Source organism: Hemitrygon akajei, chromosome 7 (assembly GCF_048418815.1).
Source record: "Hemitrygon akajei chromosome 7, sHemAka1.3, whole genome shotgun sequence".
Lineage (NCBI taxonomy): Eukaryota > Metazoa > Chordata > Chondrichthyes > Myliobatiformes > Dasyatidae > Hemitrygon > Hemitrygon akajei.
In genome coordinates, this window is record NC_133130.1 from 133,185,968 (window position 1) to 133,206,771 (window position 20,804).

At 44.2% G+C, this 20,804-nt stretch overlaps 1 protein-coding gene across 9 annotated transcripts in view; it reads right to left on the reverse strand.

Annotated features, from left to right (window-relative positions):
- Positions 1 to 1,094: 1,094 nt before the first annotated feature.
- pitpnm2 (phosphatidylinositol transfer protein, membrane-associated 2) overlaps positions 1,095 to 20,804 on the reverse strand; it is a 316,594-nt gene continuing 296,884 nt past the window's right edge. For 8 of the 9 annotated variants that reach the window (XM_073051985.1, XM_073051991.1, XM_073051992.1 and 5 more), the window contains 4 exons: positions 15,992 to 16,141; positions 12,794 to 12,977; positions 11,806 to 11,934; positions 1,095 to 6,278 (listed from right to left, as the gene is read on the reverse strand). In XM_073051985.1, coding sequence (XP_072908086.1) covers positions 5,955 to 6,278; positions 11,806 to 11,934; positions 12,794 to 12,977; positions 15,992 to 16,141 — 787 coding nt within the window. In that variant the 3' untranslated portion in view covers positions 1,095 to 5,954. The remainder of the gene's footprint in view (positions 6,279 to 11,805; positions 11,935 to 12,793; positions 12,978 to 15,991; positions 16,142 to 20,804) is intronic. The other variant, XM_073051990.1, reaches the window with a different exon arrangement.

Here is a 20,804-nt window from a genome sequence, read left to right on the forward strand (position 1 = left end):
GAAAAAACTCATGGCACAGAATGAGATTGATGTGTGGAACATCAGGAGCCATTGTTCCCCTGTGGAACTACTTGTCCTTTTGAGTGGGGCGTGGTGAAAAAAGCCCGTCTCAGAGAGCAGAAGGCTGTGGCTCCAGCCGTTCTGAGGAGAACTCATCCTAAGATGCTGAATGGAGCAGTCAATGAGGCCCAAACGATCAGACTGACTGAGGATGCTCAGAATGGGCTGGTCAGCATCCAAGGCTCAGGCTGAAAATCCTTCATCTGCACCGTCTCTGGGGCGGGAGAGAGTGGTGGGTGGGACGGAGGACAGGAATGGATGAACGGATGGTCACACACAGAGCAGTTTCACCACTCACAACCATTACAGATATTCCCATGGTCCGTCTGTCACTCTGATAAAAGCTCTTTAGCTTTAAGTTTCTCTCCCCACAGGTACTGCCTGTCCTGTCAGATATTCCCAGCATTTTCTGTTAACTTCAGGTTTCCAGTATCTGCCTTTTTAAAAAGAATTATTGTTATAAACTGCCACGGTAACGTAGCGGTTAGCGTGATGCTCTTAGCTCAGGAGTTCAGAGTTCAATTCCATCATCCTCAAAGACAGTTTCTATGTCCTTCCTGTGGGTGCGTGAATTTCCTCAGTATGCACCTCCCACAGTCCAAAGACATACTGGTTAGTAAGTGAACTGGTCATTGTAAATTGTCATAGACAAGTCCAGCACAGAAACAGGCCCTTCTGCCCATCTAGTCAGTGCCAAACCATTTAAACTACCTGGTCCCTGCACCCAGACCACTGCCCTCCAAACGCCTGCTATCCAGGTACCTATCCAAATCGAGCTCGTGCTGGCAGCTCGTTCCACACTCTCACCACCCTCTGAGTGAAGAAGTTTCCCATGACTGGGCGGCCTGGCTTGTTCCGCGCTGTATATCAAAATAAAATAAAAAATATTGGGACTGGCACTGGAGGAAGGCGATGTTTGGAACCCCATCATTAGTTAACCTCAGTGTTCAAAGCATGGCTGACCATTACAGAGAATGTGATAATGATTTTAATTTGTACCAGGATCTGAAGTATGAATAAACGACAACGGAAAGTAATTCTGTCCCATTTTTGTTTAATCCATTTAACGTACAAGTATGCACAATGCACAGCTTGGCAATAATAACGATGGTACACTAACAAGCAGTAGTCGCGGTTTGTACAACGCGCAGTGGCAGTGTTACACACACCTGAACAGCTCTCAGAACATCTCTACACACAGAGTGAACTAAAACTCTAAGGATTAGAGAACTGGGGGGCAGTATGTTAAATCTAATACAGTATTTAATTCATTTGAGGTGTGCCTTGATTAACAAGTCTAGCAAATTGTACACGTTTGCCATTTGCAATATTTAACAATTCAATATGTAATATTTCTATAAATAAAATATAACAAACACTTCTGAATAAAAAAATTATTGTCAAAGTTATCAATATTCCTGTGCTGTTGGCACAGGGAAGAATGGAGAATACTTCAATGCAGAAGCTGTCTGACCATAAACGAGCAAGACAACCCTGTGTTCCAGTGTGATGGGAGTGGCTGGATTTACGCGAGACCCTTTGGTGAGTTGTCAGGAGGAACCCTAATCCTGCCTGGGGACAGACATCTTCACTATTGAGCTCACAGGTGGAACAGCTGCTGGTTTTAATAGTCATACAGAGCGAATATTGGCAACGTTCTGTATCGTTACCAAGAGTCATTGGATCAAGCCAAGGTGTAGGCAGAATGGTTAACTCCAGCAAATGCCAAGTTACCTTCTGTCGTCTGTAAACATAACAAGGGGTTAAACTTCAATGACTTGGAATTAATTCAGTGAATTGTATTAAAAATGTTCACTATATTTGTTTGGCTGAGAACTAGCAGGTGTTGCCTGTTTGTTGAGTATGCTAACAGTACTGACTATCCTGGATCTCTGACCATGTTGATCCAGTGAGAGTGCCTGTATCCCAGTGAAACTGCTCGCGCTTGTCTGTGTTCAGGTGACACCAGGACACACACCACATCTGGCAAGGGTGGGAATCACTTTCCTAAGTAGTGTAAGTGGCAGGAGGAGGGGAAGTTAACACCACTCTACCTTGGATTTTTCTGCACAGTAAGGTGAATATGGCTACAGGAAGGTGGCTGACGGGTAGGGGCAAAAACTTCATGGCTGAGCTCACCAAAAAGTCACATCGATTCCAGCACACCACGACCTTGATTGTCGATGCCATGATTACTGACAATGAAGAGTGGTATATTGCACGTGTGCAGTGAACAGTTACATTATTCTTGGTCCGTACAATAATCTAAACCAGTCAAAGCAAAACTTTATATTTTAAATATTAATAAATCTGAAGGTTTTGCCATCTGCAGTTTATCTACACAAATAAATATCTCTCCCCTTATTTAGATCTGCATTTACAATTATTATTAGCTTTACACTATCTACAAACAATATTTATTACAGAATATTTCCAACCTCCTTCCGCAGAGCAGATGCATTATTGACTTTTCTTACCAAATTCAATGTTAGATTTTTGGATCTTAAATCTTTTTTCTTAATGCAGTCATTCTGATTGAACTACCTTGTGAACAAACAGACCTCTTTCAGTGAAAGGGAACACAATAAACGCTATTTTGAAATTAAACCAGAAGGTGTCAAATACTCCTCAGGTCATACGGTTTCCATGGCGAGAGAAATTCCTCAACAAGAAGTTTTAATTGCCTGAAATACGAATTCGACATCTCTCTCTCTCGTCAATCACTACCTGGCCCAAATAACCGTCTCCGACTTTTCCTGTTTTTGTCTCAGATTTCCAGCGTCACTAGTATTTTGGACGAACTGTAATTAAAGTGAGATTATTCCATTTTAGCTAAAAGGGTTCACGTGCTGTTACAGCCAATGAAAACCATTCAGGGTTTCAGTATAATTAGTTGGGGACATTACGTTTATTTGTAACTCCAAAACACAAAACTAAAGTAATCACAAGGAGACCGGGATAAATGTGCCTACTTCGTTTTTTTCCCACTTTAGTGAGGCGCTCACAGGTTATCTCCTAGCTCCATGTTTATCTTTCAGTTAGTTTTATGGTTGGGTTGAATTTTCCTCTGAGTTTGGCAATTTAATTGCGAATGTTTTGTCACCGTGTGAGGAGACATCACCAGGTTCTGGTGTGTCCTCTGAATGCTTGGTCTTTATATACTTCTCAATCAGCTGGTTGGACGTCATTTCAGAAACTCTCGTGATGTGGAGAGGAAATATGGTCCCTGATCAGCTGTGTGGCAAATTTTGTGTGTTGTGGTCTGGAATTTTGCCCACATCGGCTCATAACTTTGCCTGTGTTGGGGCAGCACGGTAGCATAGTGGTACGCACAACCCACTCGGGTTCAATTCCTGCCGCTGCCTGTAAAGGGGATGAACGTTCTTCCCTCGGTCGTCTGGGTTTCCTCCTGGGTACTCCGGTTTGCTCTCACCATGGTAGGTTAATTGGTTCAGATTAGGATTCAACTTGAAGGGCTGAACACTTGGGATGCAAGAACATTCACAGAAGTGTGGTTTGCCGCAAACAATTCTATAAACACGTGGACCTCGAGCCTATACATTATTTATTTATTGACACCACATGGAGGAGGGTCTTCGAGCTGTGCTGCCCAGTAATCCTAGTCCGAACCAATTAACCTACTGTGCTAGGTCTTCGGCCTGTAGGAGCAAACTGGAGCTCGTGGAGAGAACCCAAACAGGCACGGGGAGAATGACTGAAAAGGCCAAGCATTTGGAGGGCACACCACATTGATGATGTCTCCTCACACAGTGACGAAATATTCGCCAGTATATTGCCACGACGGGAAAACAACGCAACTCAACCATGGACCACCCGAGCTACACATCTTCCCAATTATTTCTGATCAGTTTTATTATTTGCAGTGACAAAACATAACGGCACAGTTTTCACCTAATTGCTGACAGCACTTTCAAACGAGCAGAGACTTGGAATCAGGCAGGCCTGGTGTGTCCGGGGAGGGAGAGGGTGCAAGGATACCAATGACACTTTAAAACAGAATGAACATTGTTATAATAGATGCATCCACTGTCATTTTACACCCAGCACTGAGAAACATGGTCAAGGAATATTCATCTCAATTCCTTTCTTCAAATTGCATGACTGTGAATTACGCAATTTTGTTTGAATGATCTTTCCCAAACCCTATAATACAAATGGGGAATCTGTGAACTGAATCGCAATGACTGGACGAATCAACAACCCTAAACAATCAGACCCCCTTGTACCAATGGAAGCACTTGGTATGACAAGCCACCTTTACATTTTGATGAGAAACTGTCTTCATTGCCTGCAGTGGGATTCGCTTGGCTCTGTACAAAATGAAGCACCAGTTTTAGCTAGGCAAATATCTGAATAGCTTCCTCCCGTCAGCCCTACAATAAAACTAGTCCGCTGACCGCTCTCAGGGGAAGGAATTAAATACGGTTCTTCTGTGGTACAAAAGTCTTATTTTATGAAGGCAACCGCACTGTCTGTAAAAGAAAGCTACTTAAAGTGTTGGCAGTTTAGCATCTCCGTTCAGTAGGAAATTACTTGGGTCTAAGTCTTTCTTAAGCCCTGAACCAACCAGTTTAACTTTAAGCCCAATGCCTTTTCTTTCAGTGCACTTTTCCTCCATCTTGCTTTGCAGGACATGATTTACTGAAATGGTCCATCTCTGAAATAATCAGCTTTTAATTTTATTTATTGCATTGCATACAACCTCAAGTTTCTCTTTACCCTTTTAGTCAGCAAAAGTAGTCCATTCCGTTGGCATTATTCTAATTACTAGGGAGTCGAGGAACCTAGTTCTTTTAACCTTTATCTTTGTACTGGGCTGATTTCAGATACTTAATTGTGTTTATGGAGAGGATTACTTTGTGAAAGAAGCATTCTCAGCGTTAAGCTACAAGAACCAAACTAAACGAAAATTAATGCAAACATGAGGAAATCTGCAGCTGCTGGAACAAAAACACAACGTGCTGGAGGAAGTCAGCAGGTCAGGCGGTATCTATGGAAATGAATAAACAGTCGACGTTCCTGGCCAAGACCCTTCATCAGCACTGGAGAGGAAGGGGAGAGGTGGGGAAGAGGAGGAAGAAATACAAGGTGAAACCAGGAGAGGAGGAGGGCTGAAGAGCTGGGAAGTTGAGATAAAAGGCTGGAGAAGGGGGAATCTGATAGGAGAGGACAAAAGGTCATGGGAGAAAGGAAAGGGGGAGGAGCACCAGAGGGAGGTGGTAAGATGAGAGATGGAAACAGGAATGGGGAATTGGTGGAGGAGGAGGGGGGCAATTACCAGAATGTTCATGCCATCAGGTTGGAGGCCACCCAGATGGAATATAAAGTGTTGTTCCTCCCCTCCTTACTCTGATTTCTCTCTTTCCAGACTTGACAAAGGGTCTCGGCCCGGAACATCGATTGTTGACCCTTTTCCATAGACGCTGCCTGCTGAGATCTTTCAGCATTTTATGTGTGTTGAAAATTAACAGTTTTTGTCTGTGTGGGTTTCCTGCTGGATTTCCAGACATTTTTGAGAAGTATGTGTACCTTTAACAACACCAGTGACAGTGACGGGAGGACTGGGTCTCTATATTTAAATTTGACAAAATCCCAATAGAAAAGATTGCAGGTTCTAAAAGTTCGGACTACGTCTCTATAACAAAGGGTAACTTGAGCTAGTGTCCTACAAATGCAACACTGAATTGTTAAGGCTCAAAGTTCACAAACAATACGAGTTCATGTCTTCTGTATCACGTTGTTAGCACCATGGTACCATTCACCTGCACGTTACAACCCCAGCACGTTCCTCCTTTGCGGCTTTGACCCGACACTCCCCCCCCCAGCTCTGTAGCCGATGCCAACTCTTGCCCCCTCGCCACCCCGTGTCTTCATTAAACCCCAGATTCCAGTTTGGAGGTGCCTGTGCGGCCCCAGCAGCCTGCCGTGATGCTCATGCTCCTGTGACCACGCTCCTTGTCTCGGTCGCGCTCACCTTCAGACTGGCTCTGTGTCCGCTCTGGCTTCGAGGAGGTGGACGTCGTCTGCTGGCCGGAGATCGTACGCAGTAACTGATTCCTTTTCCGCAGGAAGTCCGGCTGTGCAGCCAAACCAAAACTACCTTTCCGCAGCACCATTCGGGAATTGCTTTTGGCAGGACGGGATCGCTGGTTATATTCCAGCTGGGCTAAATGTGCCGCATATCCATCTGTCAGAAACTAGAACAGCATAAAATTATCAACGACACATACTTGACCAAGTCTTAAACTAATTCAGTGCCAGGGCCCAGAAATCACACTTCCAAACAAAGTGAATAACTTCACAAACGAAATTTGCATTTCACCATAAGACTGAAGTGCAGAATTAGATCATTAAGCTCATACAGGCCGAATGACGAGTACAGGCCCAGAGCCATCAAACACTCTTCATATATTAACCCTTTTATTCCTGGGATCATTCTCGCAATCCTCCTCCAGACAGTCACCAATGTCAGAACATCTTTTCATAGATAAGGGGTCTGAAACTGCTCACACTACTCCAAGTGCAGTCTGACCAATGCCCTGTAAAGCCTCAGCATCACATCCTTGCTCTTACATTCTAGTCCTCTTGAAATCAATGTATATTTGTCTTCCTCAGCACCGACTCAACCTGCAAATTAATGTACAGGGAATCCTCAATGAGACTCCAAGTGCCTTTTCACCTCTAATTTTTGAACTTTCTTCCTGTTTAGAACATAGTCCACACTTTATTCCTTCTACCAAAATCCATGATAATACACTTCCCTACACTAAATTCAATCTGTCACCTCTTTCCCTTTCTCCCACTTGCTCAGAGCACTTTCTATGTCCTGAGAGTCTCCTAAAGCTGGAGGTACATAGGGCCATGAGACACAGGGACAAAATGAGGCCATTCAGCCCATCGAGTCTACTCCGCCATTTCACCGTGGCTGATCCATTTCCCTCTCAACCCCAATCTCCTGCCTTCACCCCATAATCTTTGACACCTTTACTGATGAAGAATCTATCAACCTCTGCTTTAAATAAAACCAATTACTTGGCGTCCACAACTGTTGTGGCAAGGAATTCCACAGATTCACCACTCTCTGACTAAAAATAGTTCTCTTAATCTCTGATCTAAAGGAATGTCCCACCATCCTGAGGCTGTGCCCTCTGGTCCTTGACTCCCAACCATAGAAAAAATCCTGTCCACATCCACTCTGCCTAGGCCTTTCAACATTCAATAGGTTTCAATGAGATCTCCCTCACTCTTCAAGTGCAGGCCCAGAGTCTTCAAACACTCCTCATACATGTACCCATTCATTCCCGTCTTTGGTCACCACACCTCTGGTCCGGGAGAATTGGGGGAACAATGAAAGATACCACAAGTAGTATTAAATAGTATTCAAATCAAATCAGGTGCTGGAAATACTGAGATGACAGTCTGCACTTGTGAGGAGAGAAACAAAGACAACATTCAGGTCAAAGAAAAATGAATTCTGTGAATTCTGAATTCCCCTCCGATGCCACCTGCCCTGCTGAGAACTTCCAGCATATACTGTTACTAGGGAGAAGGTTCTTAAGAAACTGAAAGGTCTCAAGGTAAATAAGCCACCTGGACCAGAAGGTCACCACCCCAGGGTTCTGAAAGTGGTGCTGAAGAGATTGTGGAGGCATTGGTAATGATCTTTCAACAATCAGTTCATTCTGGCATGTTTCCAGAGGAATGGAAAATTGCAAATGTTATTCCACTCTTCAAGAAGGGAGAGAGGAAATTACAGGCCAATTAGTCTGACCTCAGTGGTTGGGAAGACGTTGGAGTTGATTGATAAGGATGAGGTCTCAGTGTACTTGGAGGCACATGATAAAATAGGCCAAAGTCAGCATGGTTTCTTTAAGGGGAAATCTTTCCTGATGAATCTGTTGGAATTCTTTGAGGAAATAACAAGAAGGATTGACAAAGAAGAATGGTTAATGTTGTGTATTTAGTTTTTTCAGAAGGCAAGGTGCTGCGCATGAGGCTGCTTAGCAAGACAGGAGCCCATGGTATTACGGGAAAGATACTAGCATGGATAGAGTCTTGGTTGATTGGCAGGAGATAGAGAATGGAAAAAAAGGGAGTCTTTTCCGATTGGCTGCCAAGGACTAGTGGTGTTCCACAGGAGTTGGTGTTGGCACTGCCTCTTTGTACGTTGCACGTGAATCATTTGCTTGACAGAATTGATGGCTTTGTGGCCAAGCTTGTGGACAATATGAAGATAAGTTGAGAGGTAGGTCATGGTGAGGAGCAGGAAGTCTGCAAGGATTGGGAGAGTGGGCAAAAGAGTGGCAGATGGAATATAGTGCCAGGAAGTGTATGGTCATGAACTTTGGTAGAAGGAATAAAGGAGTAAATTATTTTCTAAGTGGAGAGACAATTTAAAAACCTCAGGTGCAAAGGGACTTAGGAGTCCTTGTGCAGGATTCCTCAAAGGTTTACTTGCAAGTTGAGTCTGTGGTAAGGAAGGCAATTGCGAAGTTAGCATTCGTTTTGAGAGGACCAGAATGTAAGAGTAAGGAAGCAATGCTGAGACTTTACAAGGCAGTGGGCAGACTGCACTTGGAGTATAGTGAGTCTTAGGCCCTCATCTAAGAAAAGATATGATGGCATTGGAGAAGTTCCAGAGAAGGTTCACAAGAATGATTCTGGGAATTAAAGGGTTAATGTATGAGGAATGTTTGATGGCTCTGGGCCTGTACTCGCTGGAGTTTGGAAGAATAACTGGGGGCTCTCACTGAAACCGATCAAATATTGAAAGTGCTTGATAGAATGGACATGGAGAGGATATTTCCTATAATGGGGGAGTCTAGGACCAGAGGGCACATCTTCAGAATGGAGGGATGTCAATTTACAACAGAGATGAGGAGGAATTTGTTAAGCCTGAGTCTGTGAAATTCATTGCCTCAGACAGCTGTGGATGTCAAGTCATTGAGAATATTTAAAGCAGATGTTGACAGATTTTGATTAACTATAACCATTTAACAGTTACAGCACGGAAACAGACCATCTCAGTCCTTCTAGTCCGTGCCAAACGCTTACTCTCACCTAGTCCCAACGACCTGCACTCAGCTCATATCCCTCCATTCCCTCCTGTCCATATACCTATCCAATTTTTTTAAAAATGACAATATCGAACCTGCCTCTACACTTCTACTTGAAGCTCGTTCCACACAGCTACCACTCCCTGAGTAAAGAAGTTCCCCCTCATGTTACCCCTAAACTTTTGCCCCTTAACTCTCAACTCATGTCCTCTTGTTTGAATCTCCCTTACTCTCAATGGAAAAAGCCTATCCATGTCAACTCTATATACCACCCCCCCTCATAATTAACTGTAAAGGTTACGGGGAGGATAATAATCAGCCATGATAGAACAGAAGAACAGACTTGATAGGCTGAATGGCCTTATTCTGCTCCTACGACTAATGGTCTTGTCTTTATTTTAGACTTTCAGCATATTCAGTTCAAAGAAACACTGCAGCCTTTGACATGACCTCCTGTGGAGACCGAGACAGTTTCCCAGAATGGAAGGCTGAGAACCTATCTGAAACACCCACAAAATGACAGCAACCATTGTTAAACTCGAAAGTGTGCAGGACAATTTACAAGGATGCCGCCAGGATTTGAGGAACTGAGGTGTGATTCACAGAGGTGTGGAAAAGTGTGTATGGAACGGGAGGAGATAGCAGAGGTATTCACTACGGAAAAGGATCTTGGCAATTGTAGGGATGACTTACAGCAGACTGAAAAGCTTGAGCATGTAGGTATTAAGAAAGAGGATGTGCTGGAGCTTTTGGAAAGCATCGAGTTGGATAAGTCACCGGGACCGGATGAGATATACCCTAGGCTACTGTGGGAAGAGAGGAAGGAGATTGCTGAGCCTCTGGCGATGATCTTTCCATCATCAGTGGGGTTGGGAGAGGTTCTGGAGAATCGGAGAGTTGCCGATGTCGTTCCCTTATTCAAGAAAGGGAGTAGAGACAGCCCAGGAAATTATAGACCAGTGAGTCCTACTTCAGTAGATGGAGAAGATCCTGAGAGGTAGGATTTATAAACATTTGGAGAGGCATAATATGATTAGGAATAGTCAGCATGGCTTTGTCAAAGGCAGGTCATACCTTATGTGCCTGACTGAATTTTTTGAGGATATAACTAGGCACATTGATGAATATAGAGCAGTAGATGTAGTGTGTATGGATTTCAGCAAGACATTTGATAAGGTACATCATGCAAGGCTTTATTGAGAATGTAAGGAGGCATGGGATCCAAGGGGACATTGCTTTGTGGATCCAGAACCAGCTTGCCCACAGATGCAAAGAGTGGTTGGAGACGGGTCATATTCTGCATGGAGGCCGGTGATCAGTGGTGTGCCTCAGGGATCTGTTCTGGGACCCCTACTCTTAGTGATCTTTATAAATGACCTGGATGAGGAAGTGGAGGGATGGGTTAGTAAATTTGCTGATGACACAAAGGTTGGAGGTGTTGTGGATAGTGTGGAGGGCTGTCAGAGGTTACAGCGGGACATTGATAGGATGCAAAACTAGGCTGAGAAGTGGCAGATGGAGTTCAACCCAGATAAATGTGAAGTAGTTCATTTTGGGAGGTCATATATGATGGTAGAATATAGTATTAATGGTAAGACTCTTGGCAGTGTGGAGGATCAGAGGGATCCTGAGGTCTGAGTCCACAGGACACTCAAAGCTGCTGCGCAGGTTGACTCTGTGGTTAAGAAGGAAGACAGTACATTGGCCTTCATCAATCGTGGGATTGAGTTTAAGAACCGAGAGGTAATGTTGCAGCTATATAGGACCCTGGTCAGACCCCACTTAGAGTACTATACTCAGTTCTGGTCGCCTCACTACAGGAAGGATGTGGAAACCATAGAAAGGATGCAAAAGAGATTTACAAGGATGTTGCCTGGATTGGGGAGCCTGCCCTATGAGAATAGGTTGAGTGAACTCGGCCTTTTCTCCTTGGAGCGACGGAGGATGAGAGATGACCTGATAGAGATGTATAAGATGATGAGAAGCATTGATCGTGTGGATAGTCAGAGGCTTTTTCCCAGGGCTGAAATGGCTATCACAAGAGGGCACAGATTTAAGGTGCTTGGAAGGAGGTACAGAGGAGATATCAGGGGAAAGTATTTTTACGCAGAGTGGTGAATGCGTGGAATGGGCTACCGGCAACAGTGGTGGAGGCGGATACAGTAGGGTCTTTTAAGAGACTCCTGGATAGTTACATGGAGCTTAGAAAATTAAAGGGCTATGGGTAACTCTAGGTAATTTCTAAGGTGAGGACATGTTCGGCACAGCTGTGCTGTGGGTTTTCTATGTTTCTAAAACCAAGCCAGAGTGAATGCAAACAGCCCTCTCCCCAGGATTGGGAATCAAGAACTCGAGGGAACATGTTTATGGTGAGAGAGGGAAGACTGAATAGGAGCCTGAGGAGGTCATTCTTTTTTTACACAAAGAATAGAACCAGCTTTTGGTAGAGGTGGTGGAGGCGGGTACAGTAACTGCAGTTGGACAGGTGCTTGCTTGGACAGCAAGGGAGTAGAGGGCACAGGCCACATGCAGGAAAACCCAGGAGATCAGCGCCGGACTCAGTTCTGTGTGGTCCCTGCGTTCACGGTTACTGAATCACCACAAGGCTTCACCCGGGCTTGTGCCCCGAGACCATTCTGGGATTGGTATTGACGTAAGCAGCTCGTACCTGGCACTGATTCTGATATTTCTTAGCTGGGCGGCCCACAATGTAGATCTGAGAAGGTGATAAGCCTAGGGAGGCATAAACTGAAATATCCTTCGTGGATCCATAGGCTGCGTGGACCTTCACTGACACCTGCAAGGAGATGCGGAACTACATTAGTGCAGGCACTGTTAGCGAGCGAGGGGTAAAACATTTACCCAAAGACAGACCAGTGAAGCATATACTGTAACTGGCATGGTCAATCAGACTTGCTGAGTCCTCGTGGAGGGATCAGAAGTGGAGAGAGTGAGTAATTTCAAGTTCCTGGGTGTCAATATCCCTGTGGGTCTGACTTGGGCCCAACGTATCATTGCAGCTACAAAGAGGGTGTGACAGCAGCTATATTTCACTAGGAGTTTGAGGAGATTTGGTACGCCACCAGAAACATCAGCAAATTTCTACAGATGTACCATGGAGTGCAATTTAACTGCTGCATCACCGACTGGTATTGTGAGGTGGGGGGGGGGGGGGGGGCTACTGCACAGGATCAAAATAAGCTGCAGAGATTTGTAAACTTAGTTAACTCCACCATGGGCACCAGCCTCCTTACTACCCAGGCCATCTTCAATGAGCAACGCCGCAAAAACATGGCATCCATCATTAAGGACCCCTATCACCCATGACAGGCTTTGTTCTCAATGCTACCATCAGGGAGGAGGTACAGGAGCCTGAAGACACACACTCAGTGATTCAGGAACAGCTTCTTCCCCTCTGCCATCCAATTTCTGAATGGACACTGAAACCATAAACATTACCTTACTACTTTTTATTTCTATTTTTGCGCTACCTACTTAACTATTTAATATATATATTCATACAGTTTTTCAGTTTTTTTTCTCCATTTTTATGCAACCACAAAGACATGAGATTTCATGACATATGCTGGTGAAATTAAACCTGACTTTGATTCTGATTCGGAGGTAAGAGCACAGATAAAATGTGAAATGCCTACATCCTGAACGAGGCTGCGGAGGAAGTTGGCTTTGTGCCTGAGAGGATCGTGAACAAGTCCATCACAGAACGAGACGATTCCGTGTGGGAAGTTGTGCTGAGCCAGCCAGGCCACCACCCTCTGCTTCTGCATGTCCGGTCGCCCTGTCACGTACACGATGAAGTATCCGAGATCCTGCCAGTGCCTGCGGGAGATAAGAGCTAATTAGCAGGGGTTCTGTAGGCCTCAACACGGTCATGGCTCACTAATCTGACCAAGGATGAAGTTTGTAATGGCACGTGAGGAGTTCACTTTGTTCCCTCCTGCACTGATGCTTTGGTGCAAGCGATGCATGGCTGACTGCGTTCTGTGACAAACTGTGGCATTACTTGTTGCAATACGGTGGCGGAGCTCCTGACACAAACATCTCCAGTCTGATGAGCAGCTCCACCCACTAACCCACTCCTCCACACCCCCAACCACCATGTTATCATTTTCTGCCAGTCACCTTATGCATAGACACTCCTGTGCCTAGTGTCACTTCAATAGACATACAAGCAATCTATGTGTCTGTATGTATTTATCTTATGTATTTAATGGGTGCTGGGGTGGAGTTATGTCTCTACCAAAGAAGGTGTAAGGTGCTCCTTCCTTCTGCTAGCCTGCAGGTCACCCTGGGGTAAGGTGTAGCACCTGCTTAGCCCCCGATCAGGGTCACATGAAGCCTTGGGAGCAGGTTGTGGATGGTCTGTTGAGCAGCAGGTGTGTATCACAGGTCCTGTTTATGTGACCACTGACACCAGGCAGACAATCTCTGAAGAGTATCGATAACGGCTGGGGTCACCCGTCTTGTAAAGACACTGCCCAGAAGAAGGCAACAGCAAAGCACCTCTGTAGAAGGATTTGCCAAGAACAACCGTGGTCACGGATGAGACCACAATTGCCCACGTCCTACGACATGGCACATAACGGTGATGATGATGATGATGATGATGTAGTTAGATTTATTATGGGGGTTTTTATGCTGCATTGGATCCATAGTAACAATTATTTTGTTCTCCTTTACATTTGGGTACTGGAAATGACATTAAACAAGGGGTTCCCGACTTGCGATCCACGGACCCCTCGGTTAACGGCAGGGGTCCATGGCATAAAAAAGGTTGGGAACCCCTGCATTAAACAATCTTGAATCTTGATATTGAACCAACACTCAGTATTTACACAGCCTTGCTCTGCAAGTTTCTTTCGTGACACTCGGAAGTTACTATGAATACACACAGGTTACTGAAACTTTATTAAACTGTCTGTACAAGCTGACATTTTCAGTTCTGCTCTAAATAAAAAGAAAACTCCCCAGAACTCTCAATGATCTGAATGCAGGTTACAGCACAGATGGTGGAGAATGTTCAGATCTACATAAGTAAAATCTACAATTAGAAGGCAATTGTAATATAAATAATAACTTATTTATATAGCACTTATCATACAGATGATGTAGTTCTGCGATTTACAATGGGATAAAGTGCAAACATGAAAATAAAATTAAAAAAATAAACGAAAATAAAAGAAATTCAAGGTTGTATGAAGCATACATACTTTGATAATAAATGTACTTTGAACTTTGGAAAGTGTCCCTTATAGTTTAGGGTACTGAATTCCACAGTTTAGGGAGCATTGTTCAGAAAAGCTGACCTGCCAATGATCTTCTGAAGGATAGAAAGATTAGACTGGTTGGGCTTGTTTTCCCAGGGGTGAGGGAGGCTCAGGCTGACCTGATGGTGGGGTGTAAGATTATCAGACAGAGTAGAGATTCAGAAACTTTGTCCCAAGTTAGGGCATCAAAAACAAGGCAACGTTGGGCAGGGGTTCCCAACCTGGGGTCCATGGATGGTATTACTTGATGGTATTGGTTCATGGCAAAATAAACAGGTTGGGGACCCCTGGTTTAAGATGAAGGAAGGCGAGTTTTGAGGGGAAGGATTTATTTATTTAGAAATAACAGTGTGGAATAGGCCTTTATAAGCTAGCAAGCTGCACCACCTGGCAACACAACCATTTAACCCTAGCCCTATCACAGGACAATGTACAATGACCAATTGACCTACCAACCGGTATGTCTTTAAATCGTGGGAGGACACCAGGACCCCAGGAGAAACACACAGAGGGAACATGCAAACACTGCACAGACAGCACCAGAGGTGAGCACTGAACACTGGTGCTGAGTACAGTGAGACAGAGGCCGCACTTGCTGTTCCACTGCGGATATGAAGACAGCTCTTGAAATCCACAACGTAACTAAATGGATGAGGAAGGAAAAGACAAGGTTCTATCATAAAGGCCGAGCAACTATAGATTGTCATAAAAACGAAGCGATTCTGCAGATGCTGGAAGTCCAGAGCAACACACACAAATGCTGGAGGAACTCAACAGGTCAGGCAGCATCTATGGAAATGAGTAAACAGTTGATGTTTTGGGCCGAGACACTTCATCAGAACTGGAAAGGAAGGGGGTAGAGGGCAGAATAACATTGTTGGGGTGGGAGAGGGAAGAGTACAGGCTGGTCAGTTCCACCATGGGCACTAACCTCCCCTGCGCTGAGGACATCTTTAAAAGGTGGCATCTATCACAAGGACCCCCATCACTCAGGTCGCGCCTTGTTCTCATTGCTACCATCAGTGCAGGAGGTGCAGGAGCCTGATGACACACACTCAAAAATTTAATGAACAGCTTCTTCCCCTTCACCATGAAATTACAAGAATCCATATACATTACTTCACAATACTTTTGCTTTCTCTTTGCACTACTTATTTATCTCTCTCTCCATCTATATATACATATATTTTAAAATATAATTTATAGTTTTTTTATTATTAAACATCGCAATGTACTGCTGCCTCAGAACAAATTTCATGACATATGCCAGTGATATTAAACCTGATTTTGATTTTGAAGTGATAGGTGAGACCAAGATGGATGAAGTAAGAAGCTGGGAGGTGATAGGTGGGAAAGGTATAGGGCTGAAGAAGGAGGAATCTGATAGGAGAGAACAGTGGAACATGGCACCTCTTGCTTTTTCCTCTAGAGATGTGCTTTGCCTGGGCCAAGAATATTTCTCACTGAGAAGCTGCAATGTCACTATCTAAGCTCTGTTCTCATGCACAAATGTGTGGGGAATTGTCCAGCCCAGACACAGTTCAACGCAGTACTGTGATTTGTTACCTCACAACATCAACGGCTCCAGCTCTGACCTTCGGGTCGCTACCCATGATGGAAACGCTGGCTGCGAACGACCCGTCGATGCTGAACACCACACATTCCGTCCCCTTCGGCAGCACTGTTATGTAGCTGTCTCCAGACGTGTGGTCCCCCCTAGAAAAAAATCACAGGAATCCCCTTCACCAGCAGTCAAGATAGGCTCACAGATAGGAATAGTATATGTCAATTTTTAAATAGAATTATTACTTATAAAGTAATTGTTCAAATTCCTGGTGTTCGAACAGATGACAACATTTGTGGAAGGAAGTGGGAGACAGCAGAAGGACAGACAGATTAAGATTAAAATAAATAAATTTTTATTTCTTTGGAGATACAGCGCAGAACAGGCCCTTCCAGCCCAATGAGCCACACCGCCCAGCAACTCCCAGTTTAACCCCAGCCTAACTGTGCAACAATTTACAATGGCCAATTAAACTAACAACTGGACTGTGAGAGGAAACTGCAGCACCCGGAGGAAACCCACACATTCCATGGTGAGGACATACAGAATCCAAACAGAGAACTCCGAACTCTGACCCCCAAGCTGTAATACCATTGAGCTAACTGCTGTGCCATGATGGTTTACCAAGAATAGGTAAAGAAATGGCGGATTGAATATAGTGGGAAGTGCATGGCCATGCACTTCGGTAGAAGGAGTAGAGCCATGGACTGTTTACTAAACAGGGAGAAAGTTCAGAAATCAGAGGTGCAAAGGGTCCTGTGCAGGATTCCCTGAAGGTTAATTTGCAGGTTGAGTCTGTGGTGAGGAAGGCAAATGTAATGTTAGCATTCATTTCAAGAGGATTAGAATATAAAAGCAAGGATGTAATGTTGAGGCTTTATAAAGCACTGGTGAGGCCTCACTCGGAGTATTGTGAGCAGTTTTGGGCTCCTTATCTAAGAAAGGATATTCTGGCATTGGAGAGAGTCCAGAAGTAGTTTTGGAGAATGATTCCTGGAATGAAAGGGTTAATGTTTGAGATGTATTTGATGGCTCTGGGCCTGTATTTGCTGGAGTTTAGAATAATGAGGGGGGATCTCCTTGAGACCTATCGAATACTAAAAGGCCTAGATAGAGTAGACATGAGGAGCATGTTTCCTATAGAGGGGGAAAGTCTAGGACCAGACGGCACAGTCTCAGAATAGAAGGATGTCCCTTTAGAACAGAAATGAGGAGAAGTTTCTTTAGCCAGAGGACGGTGAATCTGTGGAATTCGTTGCCACAGGTAGCTGTAGAGGACAAGTCATTGAGTATACTTAAAGCAGATGATGATTGGTTCTTTATTAGCAAGCCATCAAGTTTGGTAAGTCCACTTCTTTACCATTCTCCTAATCTGACTAAATCCTTCTGCAAACTCCCTGCTCCCTCAGCACTATCTGTTCCTCCATCTATTTTATTATCATCCACAAATTTTGCCACAAAGTCATCAATTCAGTCATCCAAATCACTGACATATAACATTAAAAAAAGCAGTCTCAATAGTGACGCCTGCAGAACACCACTAGTCACTGGCTGCCAACCAGAAAAGGCTCCCTTTATTCCCACTCTTTGCCTCTTGCCAATCAGCCAACCTTCTATACAGGCTAACACCATGTGCCTTCAAGTACACTGAAACCTCATCCTTAGTTATGGGCTCTAACATCCTTTTTTATATTTTTGGCTAGCTTACCTTTAGATTTAATCTCTTCTCTACTTATGGTTTTGTTTAGTGCCTTCTGTTGTTTTTTTAAAAGCTTTCCAATCCTCTACCTTCCCACTAATTTTTGCTCTATTGTACTTTATTACTTTATTACTCTATTACTTTTGTACTTTATTACTAATTTATTACTAATAATATTACTCTATATTACTCTCTTTACCTTTTATGCTGTCTTTGACTTCCCTCATCACCCACAGATGCGTCATTCTGCTTTTAGAATAATTGGGGATGTATCTACCCTGCGTCTTCCAAGTATCTCCCAGAACCTCCAGCCAATCCTGTTCTGCCATCATCCCTGCTAGTGTCCTCCTCCAATTAACTTCTCTAGCTCCACTCTCATGCCTCTGTAATTCCCTTTACTCCACTGTAATACTGATACATATGAATTTAGCTTCTGCCTCTCAAAGTGCAGGCTGAATTCTTTTATATTATGATCACTGCCTCCCTTCCCTAATCAAATCTAGGTCATTACATAACACCCAATCTAGAATTGCCATTTCCCTAGTGGGCTCACCACGAGCTGTTCTAAAAAGCCATCTCATAGGCATTCTACAAATTCCCTCCCTTGGGATCCAGCACCAATCTGTTTTTCTCAATCTACCTATATATTGAAATCCCCCATGATTATTGTAACACTGCCCTTGTTACATGCCTTTTTTATCTCCCGTTGAAATGTACATCCCACATCCTATAATGGTTCCAGCATCTTCTGATCCTATGTCAGCTTTTTCTAAGGATCTGATTTCATATTTTATCAACAGAGCCATCTCTCCCCCTCTGCCAACCTGCCTGCCCTTTCAATACAATGTGTATCCTTGGATATTAAGCTCCCATCCATGATTTTCTTCCAGCCATGACCCAACGACGTCCACAACATCATACATACCGATCTCTAACTATGCTACAAGATCATCTACCTTATTCCGTATACTGTGTGCATTCAAATCTACCATTTTCAGTCCTACATTCTTCACCCTTTTTGATTTTCCCCCATGTTACACTTGAACTTATCCCTCTGACTGCTACTTTGCCCTGTTATCTGCCAGTCCATCCTTATAGCAACACTACACACTGCACCTACTTGTCCCATCCTGGGCCTTATCACGCTGGTTCCCACTCACCTGCCAAATTAGTTGAAACCCTCCCCAACAACTGCCACAAAGGATATTGGCTCCCCCCCAGGTTCAGCTGTAACCCGTCCATTTTATACAGGTCGTACCTTCCCCAGAAGTGATCCCAATGATCCAGAAATCTGAAACTCTGCCCCCTGCACCAGTTCCTCAGTCACATATTCATCCGGACTGCACTGACTTCAGAGCTGGGATCATGGACTCAAGTCTCCGAAGAGGAGCATGGACCCGTGACCTTGCACATAGCAAACACTAGCTCAAGAGGGCTCCCAGTACGAACCAGGAGCAGGAGTTGGGCATGTGGACTGGTGAGCCTGCTCTGCCAGTCAATAATATCACAACTGATTTGGCCAAGGACTCAGCTCCACCTCGCTGCCTTTCCCCCAGAACCCTTAATCCCCTGCTGTGCAAAAATCAATCCAACTGTGTCTTAGATGTATTTAATGAGGTAGCTGTGACTGCTTCCCTGGGCAGAGGCTGACACAGATTGACTACTCTCTGGAAAAAGCAGCTTCCACTCATCTACTCCCCTGAATCTTAAGGCTGTGTCTCCCAGTTCTATACAGTTAGATAAAGAAGGGGTCAGCTTATCCAAGAACTTTGATACAGTATTGGGGATCTTTCAGCTGTATATTCAGGATCTGTCTGAAACCTGGTGCGTGTAGAAAGGCAGCTCTGGTCAGTCACAGGAATCCTCAAACAGCTTTCCATTTTGACACCAGATTTCTTGATCACGTTCTTTACCTCACCAGTCTGCCGCAGTTTTATCTTTATAAAAAGCTATTTAAACAGTCACCTTCCCCAAGCATAGGGCCGATCAATACTTCCACCCACCAGTACTTTATTACTTCCCCTCAGTCACCACCACGGAAGCGTAGCGAGTTTGTACGTTCTCCCCGTGATCTTGTGGGTTTCCTCCCACAGTCCAAAGACATACGGGTTAGTAGGTTAATTGGTCATTGTAAACTGTCCTGTGGTCAGGCCAGAGTTAAACTGGGGGATCACTGGGTGGTGCAGCTTGAAGGCCTAGAAGGGCCTATTCTGCACTGTATCTCAATCAATAAATTATGTACAGCCTAGCATCACTTCTTGGACATAAAATCAATCTATATATATAAGCTATCTTATGTATTCAAATTTGTTGTGTATTTTTTATATTATTGAGCTCTTTATCTTATTGAATTGACTACTACTTACATCCTTCATATGCATGATGAGTAAAAATCTTTACATTACATCTCTGTCTAAATGTACAATTTATCGTAATTTATAATAAATAGTATGTACAACAGGACAGTCGATAATACAGTTGTATCAGCATGAATGAATCAGTCTGATGGCCTGGTGGAAGAAGCTGTCCCGGAGCCTGTTGGTCCTGGCTTTTATGCTGCGGTACTGTTTCTCAGATGGTAGCAGGTGACTCGAGTCCCCAATGATCCTTCAGGTCCTTTTACACACCTATCTTTGTAAATGTCTTGAATAGTGGGAAGTTCACATCTACAGATGTGCTGGGCTGTCCACACCACTCTCTGCAGAGTCCTGCGATTGAGGGAAATACAGTGATGCAGCCAGTCAGGATGCTCTCAGTTGTGTCCCTGTAGAAAGTTCTTAGGATTTGGGGGTCCATTCTAAACTGCTGCTTCTTTCAACCATCTGAGGTGAAAGAAGCGCTGTTGTGCCTTTTTCACCACAAAACCAGTATGTACAGATCACGGGATCCTCGATGATGTGGATGCTGAGGAACTTAAAGCTGTTCACCCACTCAACCCCAGATCCATTGATGTCAATAGGGGTTAGCCTGTCTCCATTCCTCCTGTAATCCACAACCAGCTCCTTTGATTTTGCGACATTGAGGGAGAGGCGGTTTCCTATGTCAGGGTGATGACTTCTTCTCTGTAGGCTGCCTCGTTATTGTTTGAGATTAGGCCAATTAATGTAGTATCATTA